Source organism: Chiloscyllium plagiosum, chromosome 38, assembly GCF_004010195.1.
Source record: "Chiloscyllium plagiosum isolate BGI_BamShark_2017 chromosome 38, ASM401019v2, whole genome shotgun sequence".
Classification (NCBI taxonomy): Eukaryota; Metazoa; Chordata; class Chondrichthyes; order Orectolobiformes; family Hemiscylliidae; genus Chiloscyllium; species Chiloscyllium plagiosum.
Genome location: NC_057747.1, coordinates 7775120 through 7800982, shown reverse-complemented (window position 1 = coordinate 7800982; position 25863 = coordinate 7775120). Strand labels below are relative to the sequence as shown.

Genomic DNA, 25863 nt, shown 5'->3' with positions numbered 1-25863 from the left:
CAACTTGGTCACTTCCTCGAAGAACTCTATTAAGTTGGTATAAAACCATAAACCCCGCATAAAACCATGTTGCCTATCACTGATAAGCTCATTCTTTTCTAAATATAAATAGATCCTATCTCTCAGTACCCTCTCCAGCAACTTCCCCACCACTGACGTCAGGCTCACTGGTCTGTAGTTACCCGGAATATCCCTACCACCCGTCTTGTACAGGGGGACAACATGAGCAACCCTCCAGTCCTCCGGCACCTCACCTGTATTTAAGGATGCCACAAAGATATCTGTCAGGGCCCCAGCAATTTTCTCTCTCGCCCCCCTCAGCAACCTGGGATAGATCCCATCTGGTTCTGGGGATTTGTCCACTTTAATAAGCTCTAGCATACCCAACACATCTTCCCTACTTAAGCCAACGTGATCCAGACTAATCAAACTTTTATCTTTAATCTCAAGATTTATCATGTTCCTCTCCTCAGTGAACACTGATGCAAAGTAATCATTCAGAATCTCACGCATTCTCTCAGGTTCGGCACACAGCCTTCCTTCATTATCTTGTAGTGGACCAATCCTTTCTCTAGTTACCTGCTTGCTTCTTATATAAGAATATAATGAATAAAATAAACATTTCTGAATGTTTCCCAGACTGTGATGGGGATCTTCTCAATGCTGCCAAGTCCATTTACAAAATGATGAAATAAAAACAGAATATTTTGCACATTGGAGACCTCAAATTAAGAAAAAGGAAAGGAATTGAGAAACTCAGCACGTCCGACTGCATCTGTCAAGAGAGAAACATTTTTGAGTTCAATATGACTTTCCTTCTGTTCCAAAGAAGAGTCATTCGATATAAAATGCTAACTTCTTTAAAAAAAATTTCATTCTACATGGGAGTAGTTGGCCAGTTGTTTGTAGTCCATCCCTAATTGTCCTGGAAAAATTGACATTTGTGTCTCTACAGATGCTAGATCTGCATGAGGCCATCATTTGTAATTTTAAATTCGCAGTTCTGCTGCACCTTAGATGTCAAATTTCAAGAAAGAATGATACCATATTTGAAATGTTAACACTGTTTCCCATTCTACAGATGCTGCTCAACTTGCTGAGATTCTCCAGCATTCCCTGCATTTGTTTCAGATTTCCAGCACCAGCAGTATTTTGTTTTTATTTAACCCTGGAAATTTGTTGTGAAACCAGAATGAAGGACCAAGATACATGGGGCAAAGAAGAACTTTATAAAATGGTGTACAAGAGTAAAGTACAAAAAATGGGAAAGAAGAGTGAAAAACAATGAGAAGATAAGTTTAAAAACTGAGGTAAGGTGATGCCAGGTTTTGTTTCACAAGTGTGCACTTGTGAGTAGCACTATAACAATCTCTACTATATTATAATAAGATATCACAATAATATGTTGAGCTACCTCTGAATTAGGCTGTGCCATGCCGTAGATTGGCATCTTTGGAACCCGTCGGAAATTGGCCACTTTCATTTCTTTCAATGTGCTTAGAACATCCAGAGCTTCATCTGCAACCTGTTAAACAGAGAGGCCAGTTACCATCTGGGTGTCATATTCACAGATAGACAATCTCTTATCCTTTTCAGATTCTAGGCCTTCTACAATAATAACCACTTGCATTAAGCTACCGTCTTTGGCAATTCAAAACATGCCAAGGCAATTCAACGACAGATGATGAAAACAAAAATGGATCCTGAGCCAGATGCAGATATATCAGGGCAGATGACCAAGCACTAGATCAAAGTGTGGGCTTTAAGGGTGGACTGAAAGGAGAGGTAAGAGAGAAAAGTTGAGGAGGGAATTCCAATGCTCAGGACCAATCGGGAGCTGATGAAAATTAGGAATGTGCAAGAGGCCAGAATTGGAAGAGAGCAGAGATCTGAGAGAGAAGAGTGTTTAGATAAGATTTCCTACAGCGTGGAAACAGGCCCTACGGCCCAATAAATCCACACCGACCCCCCGAAGAGTAACCCATTCAGTCCCATTTCCATCTGACTAATGCACCTAACAATATTGGCAATTTAGCATGGCCAATTCACCTGACATGCACATCTTTGGACTGTGGGAGGAAACCGGAGGCCCTGAGGAAACCCATGCAGACACAGGGAGAATGTGCAAACTCCACCCAGACCATCGCCTGAGGTGGAATCGAACCCAGGTCCATGGCGCTGTGAGGCAACAGTGCTAACCACTGAGCCATTGTGCCGTTGGACAAAATTGCGGCAATAGGGAGGGGGAGAAGTGATTTAAAAACAAGGATGAACGTTTTAAAATTGAGTGTTACTGTCCCAGGCAGCATGACTTGCCATCAGTGCCTCTCCCCTCATACTTTTATAGCAGTCAGAGTGTAGTCTGTGAATATTTTCCACCGCTCTTTGACATTAACTATTTTCTAAAGGATTGCAATCACTTCCAGGAACTGAACTTCTAACCCTACAAAGCAAGCTCACAGAACTACTCTGGAACCACAGCACTCTTTTCTTCCTGGATTGCAAAACTAATTTCGAAGCAGGAAATAACTGTGGTTTCCTATTTTAGTATATGCCTGCTGGACACTTGTCAAAGGTATGAAGGCCAAAATTCTAAAGTTAATTTATTAAAAGAACAGTACAATATTCCAAGATCTACCATTCACTACTGCCAACATCATGGGTTTATAGATTTTTAAAATTCATTCACAGGATGTGGGTGTAAAGGACTAATCCAGCAGTTATTGCTTGCTCCGATTTGCCCTGGAGAAGATGGCGGTGAGCTGCCTTCTTAAATTGTTGCAGTCCATGAGGCATAGGAACATCTATAGTGCTATTGCAGAAGGAGCTCCAGGAGTTTGACTCAGTGGAACTGAAGGAATAATATATTTCCAAGGCAGGATGATGTGCGGCTCTTGGGAAGTTTGCAGGTGCTTATGTTGCCCTTAGCCTTCTGGCAGGTAGAGGTTGCAGGTTTGGAAAGTGCTGTCGGAGGAGTTGCTGTAGTGCATCTTATAGATGGTACACATCGCTGCCATACTGTGTGAATGGTAAAGGGAAGGAATATTGAAGGTGATGAATAAGACACCAGTCAAGTAGGCGATTTTGAGTTTCTTGACAGTGGTGGAACTGCACACATCCAGATAAGTATTCCATCACACCCCTGACTCTTATTTTGTAGATAGTGGGCACGAACTGGAGAATTAGGAGATAAGAAATGCCATTGAATGCCAAGGGTGTTGGCTAGATTCTTTCTTGATTGAGATGATCATTTCCTAGCATTTGTGTGGCATGAATGTGACATGTTATTTCTCAGCCCAACTTTAGGTATTATCCAAGTCTTAGCGAGTTTTGAGAAGATTTGTAGCTCAGGTTGAGGTTCTGGACGTAGGTTTGCTCGCTGAGCTAGAAGGTTCATTTTCAGACATTTCGTCACTATATTAGGTAACATCTTCAGTGAGCCTCCAGATGAAGCACTGCTGCTGATTTTTGCTTTCTATTTGTGTGTTTGGGTATTTTTGGGTTGGTGATGTCATTTCCTGTTCTTTGGCAGAGAAGTCTAGGACTAAGATATTTTCTTTTTAATCCATTCATGCGATGAGGGCATCAGTGGCTAGGCCAGCATTTATTGCCTATCCCTAATTGCCCAGAGGGCAGTTAAGAGTCAATCACATTGCTTTGGGTCTGGAGTCACATGTAGGCCAGAGAAGGTTAGGATGGCAGTTTCCTTCACTAAAGGACACTAGTGAACCAGATGGATTTTTCCTGACAATTGCCATGGATTCCAGATTTTTATTGAATTCAAATCCTATCATCTGCCATGGCAGTATTTGAACCCAAGTCCCCAGAACACTACCTGGGTCTCTGGATTAATACTCCAGTGTTAACACTACTAGAACTTTGCCTCTCCAACTGATCTCCAACAACTTCAAACATCTTTCCTTTGTCCTCGGTAGGACTCCAATTAAGGGAGAATTTTCACCCGATTCCCATTGACTAAGGTTTTGCTAGAGCTCCTTGGTTATACATCTGGTCAAATGTAGCCTTGATGTCAAAGATTGTCACTCTCACCTCACTTCCTGAAGTTTTGCTCTTTTGTCCATGTTCAGCCTAAGGAGATACAGATCACCAATTTGGGAGGAATCGAGAAAAGTGAAGAAACCAATACCAAGATTTCAAAAGTAGTGGATATCACAACTGTGAGAAAAGATTGAGTACAGGAGTTCAGAGGTCATGTTTTGGCTGTACAGGACATTGGTTAGGCCACTGTTGGAATATTACATGCAATTCTGGTCTCCTACCTATCTGAAAGATGTTGTGAAACTTGAAAGGGTTCAGAAAAGACTTACAAGGATGTTGCCAGGGTTGGAGGGTTTGAGCTATAGGGAGAGGTTGAATAGGCCAGGGCTGTTTTCCCTGGAACATCGGAGGCTGAGGGGTGACCTTACAGAAATTTATAAAATCATGAATGGCATGGATAGGATAAATAGACAAAATGTTCAGAACTAGAGGGATAGGTTTAGGGTGAGAGGGGAAAGATATACAAGAGATCTAAGGGGCAACGTTTTCACGCAGAGGGTGGTACGTGTATGGAATGAGCTGCCAGAGGAAGTAGTGGAGGCTGATACAATTGCAGCATTTAAAAGGCATCTGGATGGGTATCTGAATAAGAAGGGTTTGGAGGGATACGAGCCAGTTTCTAGGAAGGTTGGGATATCTGGTCAGCATGGACAAGTTGGACCGAAGGTCTGTTTCCATGCTGTACATCTCTATGATTCTATGTCAAGTGGTAATTAAGTTTTAAAAAGCTTCTCTTGATTACAAAGAAATTATAGCACAGAAAACAGGCAATTTGGCCAAGTAGTCGTTCTGATACTAATGCTCCATGTTACTGCAGGGTGCAGATGATATATTTGGAACAACAATTGAAGTTGGTTTTAAGGAATTATGAATATGTTGGTACAGAACCAATAAAATAAGAAAGGTTGTAATGGAGAACAATCAAAGATTGGATGTAATAGAGGGAACACCTATCACTTGACAAGATAGTATATTTTGTGCCAGCTCTTGCATAACTAGTGACTTTGAAAATAATTCATTGCTGATGGAACCTTTTAGATGGTTCCATATGTCAGTTTCTTTCATTGCTCTGTGCTTTTTCTCTAATGTCAACCTTCTTCTATCTGACAACCACCAAACACCCTTTCACTTCTTCCATCTTAATAGCATTGTGGATCTACCTACAGTAAATGGATTGTACCAATTCAAAAAGGCAACTTCCCACCACTTTCTCAAGAGCAACTAGGGACAGGCAATAATGCTGGCTCAGTCAGTAAGGCCAACATCTCACGAATAAACAAACTAAACTTCTTGGTCTTTCTCTCACCCTGTTCCTTGAAAAAGGAACAGTCTTGTAAATTAAAAGACAAAATTAACACAACCTAAATGACTAAAAAGAACATCCACAGACCCACTTTTAAACTAAAAGGGGCATAGATAGAGTAGATATCCAGAGACTTTTCACCAGGGCAGATATGGCTGCCACGAGGGGTCATAATTTTAAGGTGATTGGAGGAAGGTATGGGGAGATGTCAGAGGTAGGTTCTTTACACACAGGGTGCTTGGAATGCACTGCCAGTCATGGTAGTAGAGTCAGAGACATTAGGGACATTGAAGCCACTGCTGGACAAGCACATGGACAGCAGTAAATTAAGGGGTATGCAGGTTAGGTTGATCTTAGATTAAGATAAATGCTCAGCATAACATTATGGTCTGAAAGGCCTGTGCTGTACTGTTCTATGTTATATGACTGGAAGTTGATGACTTTGAGTAAGGACAATCTTTGATAGGAATAACATTCACCACAAGCATCAGGCACAAGTTGAATGAACTCATTCACCACAGAGGAAAGGTCAAAGTCGAAATCTCTTGACACAAATTGAATCAAAATAGCTTGTTATTATCATTACGTGACTCAAGTATGAGGTCTACTGAGGATCATGATTTTCTGCTGTGAGTCTTCGTGTGACTGAACAGCTGATTCTCAACCCACAGATCTTTGGGCACTTGGGGCAAAATGTCCCATGAGGCAGTGGGATCTGGAGTGTAAGAATCATTCCCTTTTCTTTCCTGCTGTGCTACTGCTCTGTCTCATCATAATGCATTTGGGAGACAGTGAGGTCTACAGATGCTGGAGATCAGAGTTGAGAGTGTGTTGCTGGAAAAGCACAGCAGGTCAGGTAGCATCCAAGGAGCAGGAAAATCGATGTTTCGGGCCGAAGCCCTTTATCAGCAATGAAGGGTTCCGGCCCAAAACATCGATTTTTCTGCTCATAATGCATTTGGACGCAATGCATTGATGGAACTTGATGGACATGTTCTGACTATTTTGAACAATTGGTGGAACACAGCTTCACCCAGTATTTAATGTCAATGCTGCCGTGCTTCTAGGAGAGCTTTAGAATGACTTTGTAATATTTTATTTGTTCTCACTCATTGAGTTAGCCATTTAAGAGTTGAGGAAACAAGACCTGGAAAAGAGCTGGTTATTGACAATTCAGACACAGTTCATCCAGCTTGATTTTGCAATTTAACTGAATGACTTTTATCTCAGCAAAGATCAATGGGCTCTGGTCTCAGTATTAAATGCCACCTAGTTGGAAATCTCTTTACTCTCAGTTACCTCCATGCAAGAACCAAACTAACCACTATAGATACATAAAGTTTACAGTTTGCAAATGGCTGCATATTGTTACACAGGGTAAACTCTCCTGCTTAATTTAAAAACCAGCAACACAGAAAAGATTTATCCCGTGCAGTAATCTGTGAAAATTTGATAGGCTAAGTAAAAATTAACAACTTTATTTCTTAATGTATAAGAGAATAATTAACAACTTTTATAATTCCTTCCTCTAACCTATCTTTTACATTCCCTTCTGTAATACTAGTCCAATAAAACTCCCAATTAAGATTTACAAAACAACACTTCTTCTCTCAAAAGCAGGCAGCTGTCAGTTTTCTCTGAATTCCTGTCTTCTTTTCTTCTTCTTGGGGATTCTGCTTCACAGGTTACTGATCGATAAAGGTACCTTTCAAGAGAGCTATTTTTCGGGCAGTCTTTTTACATGCTGGTGGCTTGGCAGTTCTCATCTCAGCTGTTCAATTTTCCCAGGTATAATACCCATGTGTCATTGGCTTTTAAGATTGTCAATATACTAAATTCAAATTGGTTTGGAGTTTGGTATTTTTCGGGATACTCGAATCTATTTTGTCGTTTCCAGGCAACCATCTAATCAAGTTGTTCCACATTATATATTTTTTCGGAACACTTGGTTCTGTCAGATAGTTCTTTTGCTTTTAATGCTCTTAAAAGGTACAGTACACCTACATCTTCATAACAATATCAATATCCAGATTTGTAAGCTACTGTCTTTATCTTTAACTCTGCTCACAAGAGAACTGGCCTGATCTTGAACTTTGCCAAAAGAAATCTCACAGACCTGGTCAGCTAAATATTCTGCCTTCTATACATGTTGAAAGACAGACTCTGGAACAAATTAAGCACTTTTCATACCTTGAAAACCTCCTCTCTCAATAAGATTCAACAGATCAGCTGCCTAGCTCAGTCTTCTACAAACTACAACAGTTTGAATCTGAAAACAACGATCTCCACGTTAACAAAAGACCTAGTGTTGACAGCAGTTATTGTCACTACACTCCCGTACTACCTTGAGACATAGATTGTGTCAGTTAAACATAAAAGCACCAGAGAAAATTCCACCAGCAATATCTCTATTGTAATTGCAGATTTATTGTAGGATCATTGAAAAACCACTAATATCCCCCTTAAAGCCAGTTCATCAAGCATTCAGGCAAAGCTCCTTCAAAATTAACTACAATAAATACAGCCATGGGGTTATTGTATCTCTGGAATTGTAGACATTGATCATTTAAATTGAACATCAGCATAATGGGCCTCAGATTTTGCACTATGGAATCTCATCTATGTACCAATTGAAAGTACAAGAGTCAACTTTTCAAGCATTAGCTCAGCTTGAATGATTTGATTGCAAACACAATGCATTTTCCAAATAATACTATCTGCCCCCAGGTAGGTTGCCAACAAGGTAGAAATAAAAGCAAAATCATGATTAATTCTTAGTTGGTTTGACATAGGAACACAAAGAGCTTTGGCATTTATTCAATGGCAGTAACACCATTGGATCATCAGATCACTGGTAACCTATAAAATTCTAACAGGACTAGACAGAGTAATGCAGAAAGGTTGTACCCAATGACCAGGGAGTCCAAAACCAGTAGTAACAGGATAAGGGTATAGTGCAAGCCATTTAGATCAGATCTTGACCCAGACAGTGGTGAGCCTGTGGAATTCTCTGCCCCAGAAAGTGGCCAAAGCCAAACATTCTCCTACAAGGGGATAAAACTTTTCCATATCTCCACTGTCAAGTCACAAAGAATCTTGTAAGTTTCAATAAGATCGCTTCTCATTCTTATGTGAATTAAGAAAATGTTAATGGGACAAGTAATGAAACAAAAGATTGTAAAACAGTCCACACCATTCCAATGAGCTGCAGGAAAATCTCCTGCTTTTGCCATCACTTTAGATGCATTGGTAGGATTTACAATTAAAAATGAATGTCTTTAGCCACATTATGACATGCTTATAGTGCCATCAAGTCCTAAGGTGAGAGATCCTTTCAGGGAAGGTGGTAGTGTTGTTGTAATATCACTAGATTAGTATCCAGAGTCCCAGACTAATGCTCCATGGACACTGAGACAGGTGCAGAAATTTGAATTCAGTTCAATTCAATAATAACGCACAGTTGAAAAGGGGGCATTTGTAGTGCAATGGTAGTGTGCCTACCAGTTGATCAGGAGATTCAAATCCCACCTCCTTCAGCACCTATGAAAAGGCTGCTTAGAAAATATCTAAAAATCCAAAACTAAGAAGCTAATCTAATAGTCACTTTACCCACTACTGATTGTCATAAATAACCACCTGGTTCACTAATATCTTGTAGGGAAAAAGACCTGACATCTTTATCTGACATAGTTGTGGGTATGTTCGTTGATCTGGGAAGATTTGCAGACGTTTCATCCCCTGTCTAGGTGACATCTTCAGTGCTTTGGAGCCTACTGTGAAGCGCTGCAGTACTGTGTCTTCTGGAATTTATTTGATTCCATTCCTGCTGCTTCCGGTTGCCAATTCCAGTGGCCGGTATACTGGGTCTAGGCCTATGTGCTACTATGAACAACCGGAACTGGCAACCTGAAGCAGCAGGAATGGAACCAAATAAATTCCAGAAGATAAAGTACAGCAGCACTTCACAGGAGGCTCCAAAGCACTGAAGTTATCACTTAGACAGGGGACGAAACATCTGCACATCAACTTCCCAGCTCAGCGAATATATCGAAACTTCGACAACCAACACCCGAGCTACAAATCTTTACACAAACCTTGAATCCTTACCTGGTCTGGCCTAAACATGATTCCAGACACGCAGTAGTGTGGTTGACACTTACCTACCATCTGAAATGGCCGAGCAAGCTACTCAGTTCAGAACAATTAGGGATGGATAATAAATGTTGGCCTAGTCAGTGATGCCCACATCCTATGAATGAATAAAACAAAAACGTGGCCAATAGCACCGCACTACATGACTTCCTTTGCTGTATTGTACAATACTGGGAAACATCACTAAGCAGTTCACATTCAGTGAAGGTTCTGATTAGCATTCTGGAATATGGGTGACTTTTCATTCTGGCACTGGATTTGTAACCATGAAAAGGCTTGTTCAAAGCCCACCACAACAAATTGTTTTACTGAAATGTTAAGAAACTTCATTAGTTATGAGGCAGCACTGGGAAAATCACAAAGCCACTATTTGTCAACAGACATTCAGCCTGCAGAAAATCTTTTAGCCCCTGTCTGACTGTCTAGCCTACATGAGATTCCAGTCATTTTCTGCGTACGGACTCTTAATGGGGAGGGACGTTGGTTGAGGGGAGAAAATTGATTGGGATACCAGGCAAGCTTCGAACTGTGCTTTCCCCAAGCGACTTGCAGTCTAACAAATTGCCAGTCAGGATTCCTGATGAAGGGCTTTTGCCCGAAACGTCAAATTTCGCTCAATAATGCCTAAGGAATTGTCTGTGAATCACAACATCCTGTGCTCAAGGCTTGCTTCAGAGCCCAAATACAAAAACTGAGGATGGTACTCCACTGCAGTACACAGTGACCATTTTATTGTCAGAGGTGCTGTCTTTTGGGTAAGATAGGAAACTGAGGTCCCATCTACCTGCTCTGATAGATATAATGAATACTATGGCACCATTTGAAAATTGAGCAGAAAACTTATGCCCAGTGTCCTGAGCCAATATGAATCCTTCGGCCAACATCGCAAATAAATTATCTGATCATAATCACATTGTTATTTGTATGATCTGACTGCAGAGCTTCTAACATTACGCAATGACTACTTTCCAAAAGTACGTGGCTGTGAAGAATTTTGCAATAGCTTACAATTGTGAAAAACACTATGTAAATGCAAATTTGCCCTTAGTTAATCCTTTGGATCATAAACAGTTACTTACTTTTCAAATCACACTCCTCTGGCTACTTCTGTTCACTGTAAAACTTTTCAGCTTCGCCCACAAACATTTAACCAGGAAACCAAGGGTGATGATGCAGTGGCAATGCCAGAGACATCATAATCCAGCGACCAGGTTCTGAGAATATGGGTTCAAATCTCATCACATCACTGGATTTTGATTTTAAAATCAATTAATATATCTGGGAAGCTAGTCTCAATCATGATGACTGTGAATTTATCATTGATTATTGTAAAAATGCATTTGGTTCACTAATGTCCTTTAGGGAAGAAAGTCCGGCATCCTTACCTGGCCTGCATGTGATTTCTGACCCACAAAATATACTTGACATTTATCTGCCTCTCAAATGGTCTTACAAACCAGTAGAGATGCTAGACCTGCCAGTATGTCCACATCCCATGAATGACAAAAGAAACATAGAAAATGGGAGCAGGAGTAGACCATTCAGCCATTCGAACCTTCTCCACAATTCAATATGATCACGGCTGATCAGCCAACTCAGTATCCTGTTCCCACTTTCTCTGCATACCTGTTGATCCCTTTAGCCCAAAGAACTATATCTTACTCCCTCTAAAAACACTCAATGTTTTGGCCTCAACCACTTTCTGTGGCAGAGAATTCCACAGACTCATCACTCTCTGAGTGAAGCAAGTTCTTCTCATCTCATTCCTAAAATGACTTAGCCTGTATCCTTAAACAGTGACCCATGGTTCTGAACTCTGTGTTTACTAGAAGGTTTGTCACTTATTTAAATACTGAGCTATGGATAATGAACATACCACGTGCAACCTTCACTTTGTGATTAACTAACAAAGGCAATTCAGCAGGGTCAGTCTCCAAAGAAGGTTATTCAGCTGTATTAAGGAGTGCAATTTAGCTAGTTTGAAAAGGTTGTGGTGTACACTTCAGGGGTTGCCAAAGCAGAATGGTATATGGGCCATTTTGATTGTCAGGAATAATTGCTAACCACACTGGCCAAATCAAGGGGAGATACACAGCTCCTCGATCAATCTCCAAGCTGTGTGGAGAGCAGGTATTAGTGGAGGTGTGACAATTTCCCTCAGTGGCCCTAGACTAAGGAAAAAGGCAAAAAACAAAACATCCAATACAGATTCCTCCTCATACGCAGTTATTCATTCTGAAATTTGAGAAAGAACAGCATCATACAACTGTCACAGTTAAATTACATGAGAACACACACTGGGCAATGGAGATATGTATACGGTTATTTAAGGAAGGTAATTTAAGCTGGATTTCAAAGGATATATTTCAGCCAAATAAAGCCCTACATCTGGGATGTCCAATGTTTTCACATGGGGGCACAGGTCTGGCTCAGTTTCACTCACATAGCCAATCACAGTCTCCAAATCATAACCTACCATTCATGTTCAGTTTCAAACTTACCAAGATTCTGATGCCTTTTGTTACTAAGTCGCAAGGGGCAGTAAGCTCAGATACATTCATACCGGCCAAGATTCTGTACATCCAGGGGTGCCTGCACATCCACCTGCTGAAGTTAAGTGAAAAGGCCAAAGGATACTGGAAAACAATACAACGGTTAATACAAGTCAGCAAAACACAAAAGAACAGCATTTGCAAATGCCAGAAAACATGTTTATTTGAGAAAGTAATGCTAAATTGAAATAGAAATTTTGATATCACTGGCTAGCAGCTCCGGAAACACCTTTTCCCTGACATTTGACCCTTTATTGTAAATATGGTCAGCTCTCAATGTAAACTTGCTTGACATTCTCGAAAACACTTAAACCAAAGGACAGTTGAGGAAGTAAAGACAGCAGGTTGCTAACACCAGACTAGCATCAGAAGTGGATTCAGTTCGCCCAACCAACCTGGGTGATGTTTGACCCACTGCACGATTCGTGCAGATGGCAAGATGGGGGAAGTAATGGGAATTCCATAGGCCACCCTTGTGATTTAAGTCCTGGTTTCAAAGATTGCTGACCACCCAGGACTGCCCAAGAGACTGCACAAATTAAAACTGATCCTTGGCAGTGCTAGAGAGGAAAAGAATCATTGGTGCTTCCACAAAAATAGTTGTTTCTAAACTATTTTATTCCTTAGTTATAAATACATTGGAGATAGCAGTGCGGTAGGAAAGGGGAATGGCTGGGTTAACTAGAGCTGGGAGGTGTTTTATAAACATGTCCAGGAAGAAGTCAAATAGGTGTTGGCAGTCCATATTAGAACAACGGTGAAGAGAATAAAAGTTCCCCAAAGCTTTATTGTCCAGCTTTTATCATTAATATGGAACAGGTGAGAAAATGACCAGTGGTCTTAATCCACCTACGTTAGCATTACTCAATGAGCACTTAGTCTTCCCAACTTCCTTCACCCCACCACTGCCTCAATCAGGGAACTAATGTCAGTTAACAACTGTATGAAAACTGCACAAAATTTATTTAAGAGATGCTGCACAACTCGCCAATCACACACACACGGACACACAAATACAAACACGCATGGGCATACACAGGGACATACATGTACGTAATCACGTACAGATCATAAATAACACACACACAGCTTCACAATTACACACTTGTAATCAACACACAATCATGAGGGTGATTGTGGATGCCTGTTGACTGTGTGTGACTGTGTGACATTGTATGAGAAGGCATGTGCATGTATGTATGTATGTGTGACATTTATGTGTTCATGTGCATGTGTGCATGTACCTGGGTGCGTGCAGCACCTCTAAATAAACTTGAGCAGCCTTCATCCAGCTCCCAAACGAGTCATTCTCTGAAATTGAGGATTGCAGGAAGTTGGGAGAGTGAGGACTCAGTAAGTGACAATCAATGCTTTAAATTTTCACATCCTCCTGCAATGAAGCTTCATAATGTCTGGATTTGCACTTTCACATAGAGTCCTTGCTATAAACCAGGGCACATACTACTGTATGATGCACAAGCAACATGTAATCACCTGTTCATGCAGAAAGTAGTTAAAAGCGATCAGATAGAAATAACGCTCTGTGCTCTGCAATATTCTTTGGAGAAAATATTCTTTGGTGCTGTTGCCCTAAATGAAGCAGGAAATAAAAATACAGAGTGAGAAGTCATAAATATTTTCCTTTGGAGAAAAAAACAGCCCAAGAGTTCAGACATGGGGAGGAAAAGTGAGGTAAGTCAAAGAATGCCAGTTAGGTGGGACCAACCTTGAACTTTAAAAGCCTGTAAACTAGTAGGATTAACTGATGCCAACTTTTCACAGAACCAAGATTTCAAAAAGAATGAGTGGGTTGGGAAGAAAGGGGGAGATTGAGTAGGTGGCAGTGGGAATGAATGGGAGAGTGGAACAGCGGGTGGGAGAGAGGGAGAACTAGCGGGAGACAGGGAAAACGGGTAGGAGAGAGGGAGAATGGGCGGAAGAAGAAGAAGGAGGAGAGAGGATGAGTGAGTAAGAGAGAGCAAGTAAGAGAGCAAATGAGAGAGGGGAAAGCAAGTGTGAGAAATGTAGCAAGTGGGGAAGGAGAAGCGAGTCAGAGAAAGATGGCATGTGAAAGAAGGATAGGGAGTGAGAGAGAGGTAGGATTGGGAGACAGGCAGGGAGTGAGGGAGAAGTGGCAACAGGATGGTCAAGAAGGGACATGATGAGCAGGTCAGTGAGTAACAAAGCTGGAGTGGGGAAGTGAGAAGGTCAGCAAGCAGAGAACGATGTCAATAACGGTCAAGGAGGCGTGTCAGGAAGGTGGCAAGTGAGACAGAGTCACTGATCATAGTGGGTTGACGAGTTCGAGGATCGGTGTGCGGCACAGGTGGCAAGGAAAAAAGTCAGAGAAGGACACCACAAGCAGGAGAATCATAAATTTGGCAAGGGTCAGGAATGAGGAAATGGCAAGTGATTATAAATTAGTATTGTTGACTTGGCAAACTGTGTACAATTACTAACATCTTTATTTTTTACAATCATTTTTGTGCATCACATACATACCTTTTTGAAGAAAGAAATTGAAATTAATCAATAAATTATTCTGTAACATTCTACTTACTACTAGGTTAAAAATTTCCACATTCCTAATTGACCCTCACTAGTGAATGTCACTGGGCTAAGTGATATATTATGTAGATAAAAGAGTGTGTTCTATATATGAAAGAAATGAGTCCAACACATATCCATCACATACTGAAAATATTACATTTTATTACAGACATAAAGCTGGTCAGAGTATCAGCCTGGAATGTCTCAGAACTTTCCAACATACAAAGCCTTTTCACCCAAGAAAACTTCTATACTGATGAAATGGAAGCTATATTAATTTTAAAATTTTACATTATGGAGTGAAAATATAGTAAGTTCTACTACATCATATTATATTCTTACCTTTAAGGGAGATGATAGTATAGTGGTAATATCACTGGACCAGTAATCCAGTGGCCCAGTCTAATGCACTAGGGACACAGGTTCAAATTTAAATCTCAACAAGAAAATCTGGAATTGAAAGCTAGTCTCAGTAATACTGAGCATTGTTGTTTAAGAGCACATTTGGTTCATTAATACCCTTGAGGGAAGAGAATTTGCTGTCCTTACCTGGCTTGGGCACAAGGTCTGAGGCCGCATGAAAAACAAATGAACTAATGTTGCAAGCTGCCATCCTTAGCCAAGAATTTATAAAAACATTGTGGCTAGAGAGTGGTGGCTGTGTGGAATGCTCTGCCCCAGAGGGCAGTGGAGTAGCAGTCTCTGGATTCATTTAAGAAAGAGTTGGATAGAGCTCTCAAGGATAGTGGAATCAAGGGTTATGGAGATAAGGCAGGTGCAGGATACTGATTAAGGATGATCAGCAATGATCATATTGAATGGTGGTGCAGGCTCGAAGGGCAGAATGGCCTACTCCTGCACCTATTGTCTAGACATGTAGCTGGGAGTAACAGATTGGAGGCCCTCTCACTGGAAGACTATGGATCTCCATTCTCCCCTTCAGTCGAAGGGCAGAATGGCCTACTCCTGCACCTATTGTCTATTGTCTAGACATGTAGCTGGGAGTAACAGATTGGAGGCCCTCTCACTGGAAGACTATGGATCTCCATTCTCCCCTTCAGCAGGGGCAGGTTTCCTATCAGCTCAGTGAACTGATCCTCAAAGGGGGATAAGGAGCCTTATGGCAGGCATCTGACTTCCCCCACCTCTCTCTGCACACAGTCACACCGGCCATGCACATTCTTCAAAAGAAGAATGTAGTTTGAGAATGTAGTGAAAGTTTCTGATTATAACGTCATTCAGTATGGTCAAAGAGCTCCAGCTGAAAAATAATAAAGCATCATATGATGCAAAATACCTGTGAAGGGTTCACCCCAAGCCATTTTTATGGTTGTGTCCTTAACCCATGCCAGCCTTCATGAAAAATGATCACGGGTGCATTCTTCTAGTTACGAGCTGCTGGGAGTTTTAGTTTCTGTTTACATTTTAAACGTGAATCCTGGCAGATGTGTGAGTGGGATCATAGAATCCCTAAAGTGTGGAAACAGGCCATTTGGCCCAATATGTTCACACCAACCCTCCAAAGAGTAACCCACCCAGACTATTCCCCCACATTTACCCCTGACTAATGCACCTAACCTACATCCCTGAATACTATGGGCAATTTAGCATGGCCAATTCACCTAACCTGCACATCTTCGGATTGTAGGAAGAAACCGGAACACCCGGAGGAAACCCATGCAGACAAAGGGAGAATATGCAAACTTCACACAGATAGTTGCCCGAGGCTGGAATAGAACATGGGTCCCTGGCGCTGTGAGGTCGCAATGCTAACCACTGAGCCACTGTGTCACACAAGTGCTGGCCAGTAGAGCCATACCAATAGCTGCAATGAAGCGATATTGATTATCCATGAGGCATCTGATGGAGATGCCTGACAACCCAGTCTTGTGTGTGGCAGACTCCTGCAATGGCAATCTTCCAATATTAACTCACACTGCTTGGAGCATGAAGCTTTGAGTAGACAATTTATAACTCCTGGTAGAGTGCAGATCATTCATCCTTTTATGGCACTGGAGCCAGATTTTCTTAATATAATCCCCCCACCAGGTGGGGCACTGACCTCAACTCTAGGGATAAGCACTTTCCTCCCCTACTGGATTAGCTTTTAACAGAACCTCTGGAGAGGCTTCACTGAATTATGACCCTGTTTGTTGCCTGGTCCCTGATAATTCCAGGGAGAGGTAGCGAGGTACAGAAGTTGAGTAATGCTCCACATTGAAGTGATTGAAGTGCTGTCTGGGTGCCTTTTCACTGTGTAAATATGTATACTAGAGAGTGGAGTTTAAAATTTAATGTTTTACCCATGTATGAATGAGTTAAGAAGCATGTTAGAGCACAGTGAGGTTATGCAATTTGACAGAAGAATACAGGAGTCGTGTATTATTTAAATGGAGAGATTGGGGTACTCTGGTGCATGGACCACAAATCTAGCATCCCAGTTCAGTGAGTAATATGGAAAGTAAATAGAATATCGCCATTTATTTAAAAACGAATGAAGTATAAAAGTAGGGAAGTTTGGCTAACACTATACAATGCACTAGTTAGGCCACAACTAAATGACAAGTGAATTGTTTTGGTCCTCTTATATAAGGAAGGATATACTGGCATTGGGGTTAGTCCATCAAAAGTTCACCAGGGTTGATCCGAGGCAGGGAGGAATTTTCTTAAGAGATGTTAGTAGGTTTGGTCTATACTCATTGGACTTTGGAAGAATGAAGGGTGATCTTGTTGAAACATTTAAGATTCTTGGGGCACTTCACAGGGTAGATGTTGAGAGTCTAGGACCAGAGGGTGTAATCTCAGGATAAGGTGTTGCACATTTAAGACTGAAATGAGGAAGATTTCCTTCTCTCTGTAATTAATCCTTACCACTGTGGGTTATCAAGGCTAGGTGATTAAGTATATTAAAAGCTGAGTTATACAGTTAATCAGTAAACAAATCAAGGGTTATAGAGAAAAGGCAGGAAAGCAGAGTTGAGGATTATCAGATTAGCCATGATCCCATTGAATGGCAGAGCTGACTCCATCAGCCAACTGGTGTATTTATGCTCCCACATCTTATAGTCTCCTTGGTACCCTGCAATTTCCATAGCTACCCATTTACCTCAACTTGGCAATTCTCCCCAATGCCCTCCAGCTTCTGTTTGTACTCATAGATGTCTTCTTTAATGTTATGCATTTCAGAGCAGAGAGCAATGGCTGTGTCCACCTAATTGAAGAAAAATACAAGCATGAAACATTGATTAGACCCTCATTTAGATTCTGTTTGTATTCATAGATGTCTTCTTTAATGTTATGCATTTAAGAGCAGAGAGCGATAGCTGTGCCCACCTAATTGAAGAAAAATACAAGTATGAAACATTGATTAGATCCTCGTTCACTGCACTGTGTTTTCCTGTTGATTACAACCTGGTAATACCAAAGACAGCAGGCCCTTATCTGAGCACAAACTGTGAATGTGAACAGCATGCTTTGGTCTCCTTGTTTAAGGAAAGATATTGTGATGATGCTGCTCCTTTAACAAGATTAGGTTGTCCTTGGCTTTTTTTCCAGGAGGTTGTAAAGACACAGACCCTGAAATGTCTGGGATTGAACTACTTGAGAAGGCTTTCAAGTTTTAAAAAAAACTTGTACAATGAAAGGGGAGTGGCCAGTTCTCCCAGCTTTTCTTTGGTTTGGTTTTAGAAGTCTGGCTGTTCACTGAAAAGCAGTCAGTTCAGTTTAAGGCAGCTGGTCCAAGAAGCAGCTACATCGAAGAAGGAGTTCCATGCTGAGTCCCTCTGCTATCTCTCTCTCTCTTTCTGTCTCTCCTGTAAGACCTGTGTTTGACTTTACCTTATGTGGCAAAGGGTATTTATGGGGAATGTTGCAGGAATTTGGAACAGCATCATTAAGGTGGGATAATCTGTTGGGTTTTCAGATAGGTTAAGGTATTCGGCATTCTGTTCTCTTTTGTGTTTCATTTGGCAATCTTGGAAATAAATTATATTTTCTTTAAAACTAAGTGATTTGACCAGTTGCATCTCTCCTGAAATATCCACTCACTCCTCCTTAAAATAACCAGCAAAGTTAGGGTCTGGGTGCTTTCTTAAAATGTTTTGAGGGAGTCTGGTCCATAACAATATTATAAGCAATTCAACATTAGAAGAAATTCAGAGAAGGTTCACTCAACTCAATCCTGGGATGATAGGACTATTTGAGCAGGAAAGGTTAGACGAGTGAATCTGTAGCAAGTGAGTTTCAAAGAATGAGAGGTGATCTTATTGAAACATAAAAGATCCTGAAGGTACTTGTCTGGGTGTGTGCTGAAAAGGTAGTTCTCCATGTGGGGGATGACTATAACTAGGCAGCACAGTTTAAAAATAAGGGGATCTCCTATTTAAGACAGAGATAAGGAGAATGTCTTTTTCTCTTAGAAGGTCATTAGCCTATGGAACTCTTTTCACAGAGGGTGATGGAGGGAGAGTGTTTGAATATTTTTAAGGCAGAGATAGGTAGATTCTCGACTCACAGGAGAGTCGAAGGGTATCAGGGAAAGCAGAATTGTGGCTACAGTCACTAAATGTGATAGAAATCTTTTTTTCCTGAAGCTCCAAATGAATGGTAGAAGATTATAGAAAAAAAAGAAATAAAACAATCTCACACTTCAGCTGAATAACAAATGATTTCAACTTCACTTTACCACTTGAAAAATAATCATTCAGTTCCTTTCTTGTGAATATTCTACCTCTTGTTTCGCTCCTCATTCATTGTCGCTTCACAATTACAAAACCTAAAAATCAATTCCAAGAAGACCAACATGCTTCATCTGATCCAAAATCTCATCTCAACTCAAACACTTCAAAACAAGGTTAGGGAAAGTATTGCCTTGTTGACTTTTGGGTTGAAGTCCAGTGTCACTTAGAACTTTAAACAGCGTACTTCAACCGGGTGTCTTCTTCAGAGACCTTCCCAAGACTGCATTGGACAGTTATGTAAAACCACAGCATTCTATGCTAGAGAGAAATCATTCTGACATTGTTGTGCTCTTATCACACACATTTATATTACACTTTCAACTCTCATTGAAAGAAACATAGTGATGTGATTCAAGAAAATCCACGCTCTGTCACTCTACTAAATGCCTCAGTGGGGGATGACACACAGACCATGGGAAATAATAAGTAACATTGACTTTCATCCACTGCAGGACACTTAAAACGGAGATGAGCAGAAACTTCTTCACTCAAAGAAGGAGGGTTTTTTTGGAAAGTGCTACCGAGACAGTTGTGAATTTATTTCATTTATTTGATCATAGAATGTGCTCCGTATTGATTAGATCAACAGTTATTGATCATTCCAAATTTCCCTTAAAAACGTGGTGGTGAGCCACCTTCTTCAGCCATTGCAGTGTGTCTGGACGATATCCATGATGATGTGAGAGAGGAAGTTTCAGAATTTGGACCAGCAACAACATATTTCCACTTTAGACTGGTGAGTGGCTTGGAGGAGAACTTGCAGGTGGTGGTGGTCCCACAAACCTGCTGCACTTAGCCTTCTAAATAGTAGCAGCCAAGGGTTTGAAGGTGATGTTGAAGAGGCCTTGGTAAATTTCTGCAGTGCATTCTGTAGATGGTACACACTGCTGGATGAATGTTGTAGGTAGTAGACTACACCTCCTCCCACCCTGCCCCCTGTAAAAACGCCATCCCATATTCCCAATTCCTTTGTCTCCGCCGCATCTGTTCCCAGGAGGACCAGTCCAACACCGTACAATCCAAATGACCTCCTTCTTCAAAGACCGCAATTTCCCCCCAGACGTGATCGACGATGCTCTCCACTGCATCTCCTCCACTTCCCGCTCCTCCGCCCTTGAGCCCCACTCCTCCAATCGCCACCAGGACAGAACCCCACTGGTCCTCACATACCATCCCACCAACCTCCATATATATCGTATCATCCGTCGTCATTTCCGCCACCTCCAAACGAACCCCACCACCAGGGATATATTTCCCTCCCCTCCCCTATCAGCATTCCGAAAAGACCACTCCCTCCGTGACTCTCTTGTTAGGCCCACTCCCAGTCACCAACCCACCCTCCAGTCCTGGCACCTTCCCTTGCCACCGCAAGAGGTATAAAACCTGCCCATACCTCCCCCCTCATCTCCATCCAAGGCCCCAGAGGATCCTTCCACAGCTGGTAGAGATTTTCCTGCATATCCACTGACCTCATCTACTGTGTCCATTTCTCTGGATGTGATCCCCTCCACACTGGGGAGACAGGATGCCAACCCGCGGATGGTTTCAGAGAACATCTCTGGGACACACGCACCAAACATCCCCACTGCCCTGTGACCAACCACTTCAACTCCCCCTCCCACTCCCCCAAGGACATGCAAGTCCTGGGCCTCCTCTACCGCCAAATCCAAGCCACCCGACGCCTGGAGGAAGAACGCCTCATCTTCTGCCTTCGGACCCTCCAACCACACAGGATCAATTGTCAATTTCACCTGTTTCCTCATCTCCCCTCCCCCCCCAACCTCATCTCAGATCCAACCCTCCAACTCAGCACCATCCCCTTGACCTGTCCAGTTTCCTTCCCACCAATCTGCTTCACCCTTCCCCACCCACCTATCACAATTCCCTCCCACCTGCATCTACCTATCGCCTTCCCAGTTACTTTCCCCACAGCCCCACCCTCCTATTTATCTCTCTGCCCGCTTCACTTCACAACATTCCTGATGATGGGCTTATGCACAAAACATCGACTCTCCTGCTCCTTGTATGCTGCCAAACCTGCTGTGCTTTTCCAGCGACACACTTTTCAACCTGTATTCGGTATCAGGTCAGGGAGAGGGGTGCAGATGGCACATGGAATAACAGGCCTTAGGACTGGAAATCTTCTTCCTGACCTCTCCGCTCCCACCCACTCCGGCCTATCACCCTCACCTTTACCTCCTTCCACCTATCGCATTTCCAATGCCCCTCCCCCAAGTCCCTCCTCCCTACCTTTTATCTTAGCCTGCTTGGCACACCTTCCTCATTCCTGAAGAAGGGCTCATGCCCGAAACGTCGATTCTCCTGCTCCTTGGATGCTGCCTGACCTGCTGCGCTTTTCCAGTAACACATTTTCAGCTCTGATCTCCAGCATCTGCAGTCCTCACTTTCTCCCGTAGTGAATGTGGTGCCAACCAAGCTTGGGTGGGGCCAAGCTTCTTAAGTTGAATATAATCAAGCCAGAAGTCAATAGATTTTTCAATACTAAAGAATGTGGGGATTAGTGCTTCTCAACAATTTAAAAAAAGCAGATCTGAAGCCAAAGGAGGAAAGTTGAATATGGGCAATCAAAAAGAAGCGGACTTTATGCAACATAGAGAGAATTGAAGGAGAATATTCTGAAGTCTAGGATCTAATTGGTTGGTGGCAAAGTGTAGGAAAGGGAGAGACAAAAAAAAAGACACTGAATTCAACAGAATAAGTAAGGTTCATACAACAGAACGTTGTAGAACTGCAGGAATTCAGAAGGTCAAGATGGGACAAGTCCAAGAAGGAAATTAAATACATGGACAAGAATTTTTGATTTGGTCATTCAGCAACATGAATCAGATCTTGTACTCAAATTAATAGCCAACAAGTTATCAAATCATAAATTCGCAGAAAGTCCTGTCTGTGCCCTCAAATAGTAAAACCAACACTGACCTCTTCCACAATTTGTTGCCCCATCGGAAGGCTTTTGACAAAGTTCTGGATCATCTGCAATTGCTCCCTCTTTTTAGCACTGGTATTCTGGTTATCTCTGCAAAGGGCAAGAAAGATAAGTTAGAATAAATTCATCAAGTTCATCGCAATGCAATCAAATGTCAGGGAATGTTCCTGTTTTGCTCAAAGCCACCTTACTTTCAGGCATCAAGATATGAGCCAGAAAACAAAGCATAAAATAAGACTTGACCAAACTTCAAATATCATGTCGCAACCAGAGACGTCACCTGTATTGCATTTTGGTTAATTTCACATTTTTGGTTCCAAATTCTATTCAACAACAAAATGTCTACTTACCCCCATTTTTCAGGAAAGCCTTTTCTATGACACATCACAAGGGTTCCTAGTATCATCCCTAAATTTGTCCTACCAACTCCAACCTGACAGCTGAAGACTAATGCAGGCGGAGGCCTTTCAGAGTTCTGAAGAAGCAAGAGATTTGGAGTCTCCTAAAAATATAAAACATCCATAAAACATGGTGATTAAGAAAGGTATTTTAAGGAACAAATGCTTTCCTCTGATCTAAATGTAACAATCATAGAGACGTACAGCATGGAAACAGACCCTTCTGCCCAATTCATCCCTGCTGACCAGATATACTAAACAAGTCCAGTCCCATTTATCAACATTTAGCCCATATTCCTTTAAATCCTGCCTATTCATATACCTACCCAGATGTTGTAATTTTACCAGCCTCCACCATTTCCTCTGACAGCTCATTTCATACACACACCACCCTGTGCGTGAAAACATTGCCACTTGGGTCCTGTTAAAATTTTCCCCTCTCATCTTAAACCTTTGCCCTCTAGTTTTGGACTCCCCCACCCTGGGGAAAAATCCTTGCCTATTTACCCTATCCATACTCCTCATGATTTTATATATCTCTAAAAGGTCACCCCTCAGCCTCCAACACTCCAGGGGAAATAGTCCCAGCTTATTCACCCTCTCCCTACAGATCAAACCTTCCAACCCTGGCAACCCTTGTAAATCTTTTCTGAACCTTTTCAAGTTGAACAACATCCTTTCTACAGCAGAGAGACCAGAATTACACACAGTATTCCAAAAGGGGCCTAACCAACATCCTGTACAAAAAAAGTGTGGTGCTGGAAAAGCACAGCCAATCAGACAGCATCCAAGGAGCAGGAAAGTTGACATTTCAAGCATAAGACATTCCTGAAGAAGAGCTTAAGCTTGAAACATCAACTCTCTTACTCCTCAGAAGTTGCCTGACCGGCTGTGCTTTTCCAACCCCATACTTATTGACACTGATCTCCAGCATCTGCAGCCCTCACTTTCTCCCAATGTCCTGTACAGCTGCAACATGACCTCCCATCTCCTATACTCAATGCTCTGACCAATAAAGGCAGGTATGCCAAATGCATTCTTCACTATCCTATCTATCTGCGACTCTAGTTTCAAGAAACAATAAACCTGCATTCCAAGGCCTCTTTGTTCAGCAACACTCCCCAGGACTTTACCTTTAAGTGTATAAATCCTGTCCTAATTTACCTTTCCAAAATGCAGAACCTCACATTTATCTAAATTAAACTCCATCTGCCACTCTTTAGCCCATTGGCTCATCTGATCAAGATCCCATTGTACTCTAAGATAACCTTCTTCATTGTCCACTACATCTCCAATTTTGGGGTCATCTGCAAACTTACTAACTATACTTCCTACGTTCATAGCTAAATCACTTATATAAAGAATGAAAAGCAGCACCAATCCTTGTGGCACACCGCTCGTCACAGGCCTCCAATCTGAAAAGCAAGCCTCCACCACCACCCTCTGTCTTCTACATTTTGTACCCAAATGGCTAGTTCTTCCTGTATTCTATGTTATCTAACCCTGCTCACTAGTCTACTATGAGGAACCTTGTTGAATGCCCTACTGAAGTCCACATAGATCGCATGCACTGCTTTGCCCTCATCAATCCTCTTTACTTCTTCAAAAAACTCAATTTAGTTAGTGAGACACGATTTCCTACGCACAAAGCCAAGTTGACACTCCCAAAGCAGTCCTTGCCTTTCCAAATACATGTAAATCCTGCCCCTCAGGATTCCCTCCAACAACTTGCCCACTACCAATGTCAGGCTCACCGGTCTATAGTTCCCTGACTTTTCCTTACAGCCTTTCTTAAATAGTTTCACCACGTGAGCCAAATGCCCTGTCTCTACTGAATGATTCGACTGCAACCATTCCTCTTGGTGGTGTAATGATGTGGGCATCTACCCTCTTCAAGTTACAGCACCAGGATATAAACCTTCTATGGTTATTAGAAGTGCTGTATCATACAATTCTGTCTTTTCCTTAATGAGGTGCTGGTGACAGCATTAAAAGACAAATCTGACCTCACAAAACAAGCAAGGGGTTATCAAGGAGTTTCAGATCAAGCCAACGCTTTACAAAGGCGAAAGGATTGATGAAAGGCATATTTTGATCTGTAGTGGTGTTGGTATTACAGTTCACTCAGAGAGACCGGGTTGCTGTGTGCGTATATGGTGCAATCTGAAGCTACCGACATAATGGTAGAGACATTCTGATCATGGCTGACCAGGAATCTCTCCTGCTCTTACTTTCTACCATTTGTGTATGTTACAAAATGTCTGACCACATTATGAATGCGTATTGTAAAGACAGGCAGGATTCAAACCCTGAGTTTCTGGCTCAGGAAGTAGAAATTGGCACCACAAGATCTTGTTTTAATTTGTGCACAAGAACACAAAGCGCATTATAATTCACCAGGCTGAACTGATGTGGACTGCAACAGGGTGGTACAAGTACTGACCATGCTTAGGCAAGAACCGTCTGCTCTCAATATTTAACTACATTCATGACTTGTGAAACTCTATCGGAGTAACTAGGAATGTACAATAAATGCCAGTGATGTCGACATCCCAAAATTATTAATATTTCCCAGTTTTCTGGCTTGGAATCACAGCAAATAAAGGTTTAACAAACACCTTGACAGGATACATTGGAGCCAGATTTGATTTTCAAAACATGTATGACAAATTATTGCAACTCCTTTTAGATATAAATGCACATAACTAAATCCAGCAATACCTCAATGATTGTATGAACAGCAGCAAAAGCAAAAGCTGGGATTGTTGCCGAACAAAGTGACCTAGGATTGCAGGTGGATAGTTTCTTTGAAAGTGGAGTCACAGAGGGATAAAGAAGGCATTTTGCACACTTGCCTTCATTGGTCAGAATACTGAGTATATAGGCGTTGGGATGTCATGTCGTGGCCGTATAGGACATTGTTGAGGCCACTTTTAGAATACTGCGTACAATTATGGTTGCCCTTCTTTTGGAAAGTTGTTGTTAAAACTGAGTCAGTGCGGAAAAGATTTCCAAGGATGTTGCTGGGACTGGAGAGTTTGAGTCATAGGGAGAAGTTGAATAGGCGGGATTTATGGAATCAATTTAGGTAAAGGGGCAGTACAGAGAGATCTGGGTATTCTTGTACACCAGTCAATGAAGGCAAGCATGCAGGTACAGCAGG

General features: G+C 41.8%; 1 protein-coding gene across 6 annotated transcripts in view; it reads right to left on the bottom strand.

Moving 5' to 3' along the window:
• LOC122541788 (paladin-like) overlaps positions 1 to 25863 on the bottom strand; it is a 244182-nt gene that overhangs the window by 133846 nt on the left and 84473 nt on the right. For all 6 annotated transcript variants that reach the window (XM_043678767.1, XM_043678766.1, XM_043678768.1 and 3 more), the window contains exons 8-13: positions 22653 to 22804; positions 22296 to 22392; positions 17723 to 17827; positions 13561 to 13656; positions 12016 to 12150; positions 1415 to 1525 (exon numbers count right to left, since the gene is read on the bottom strand). In XM_043678767.1, the coding sequence (XP_043534702.1) occupies positions 1415 to 1525; positions 12016 to 12150; positions 13561 to 13656; positions 17723 to 17827; positions 22296 to 22392; positions 22653 to 22804 (696 nt within the window). The remainder of the gene's footprint in view (positions 1 to 1414; positions 1526 to 12015; positions 12151 to 13560; positions 13657 to 17722; positions 17828 to 22295; positions 22393 to 22652; positions 22805 to 25863) is intronic.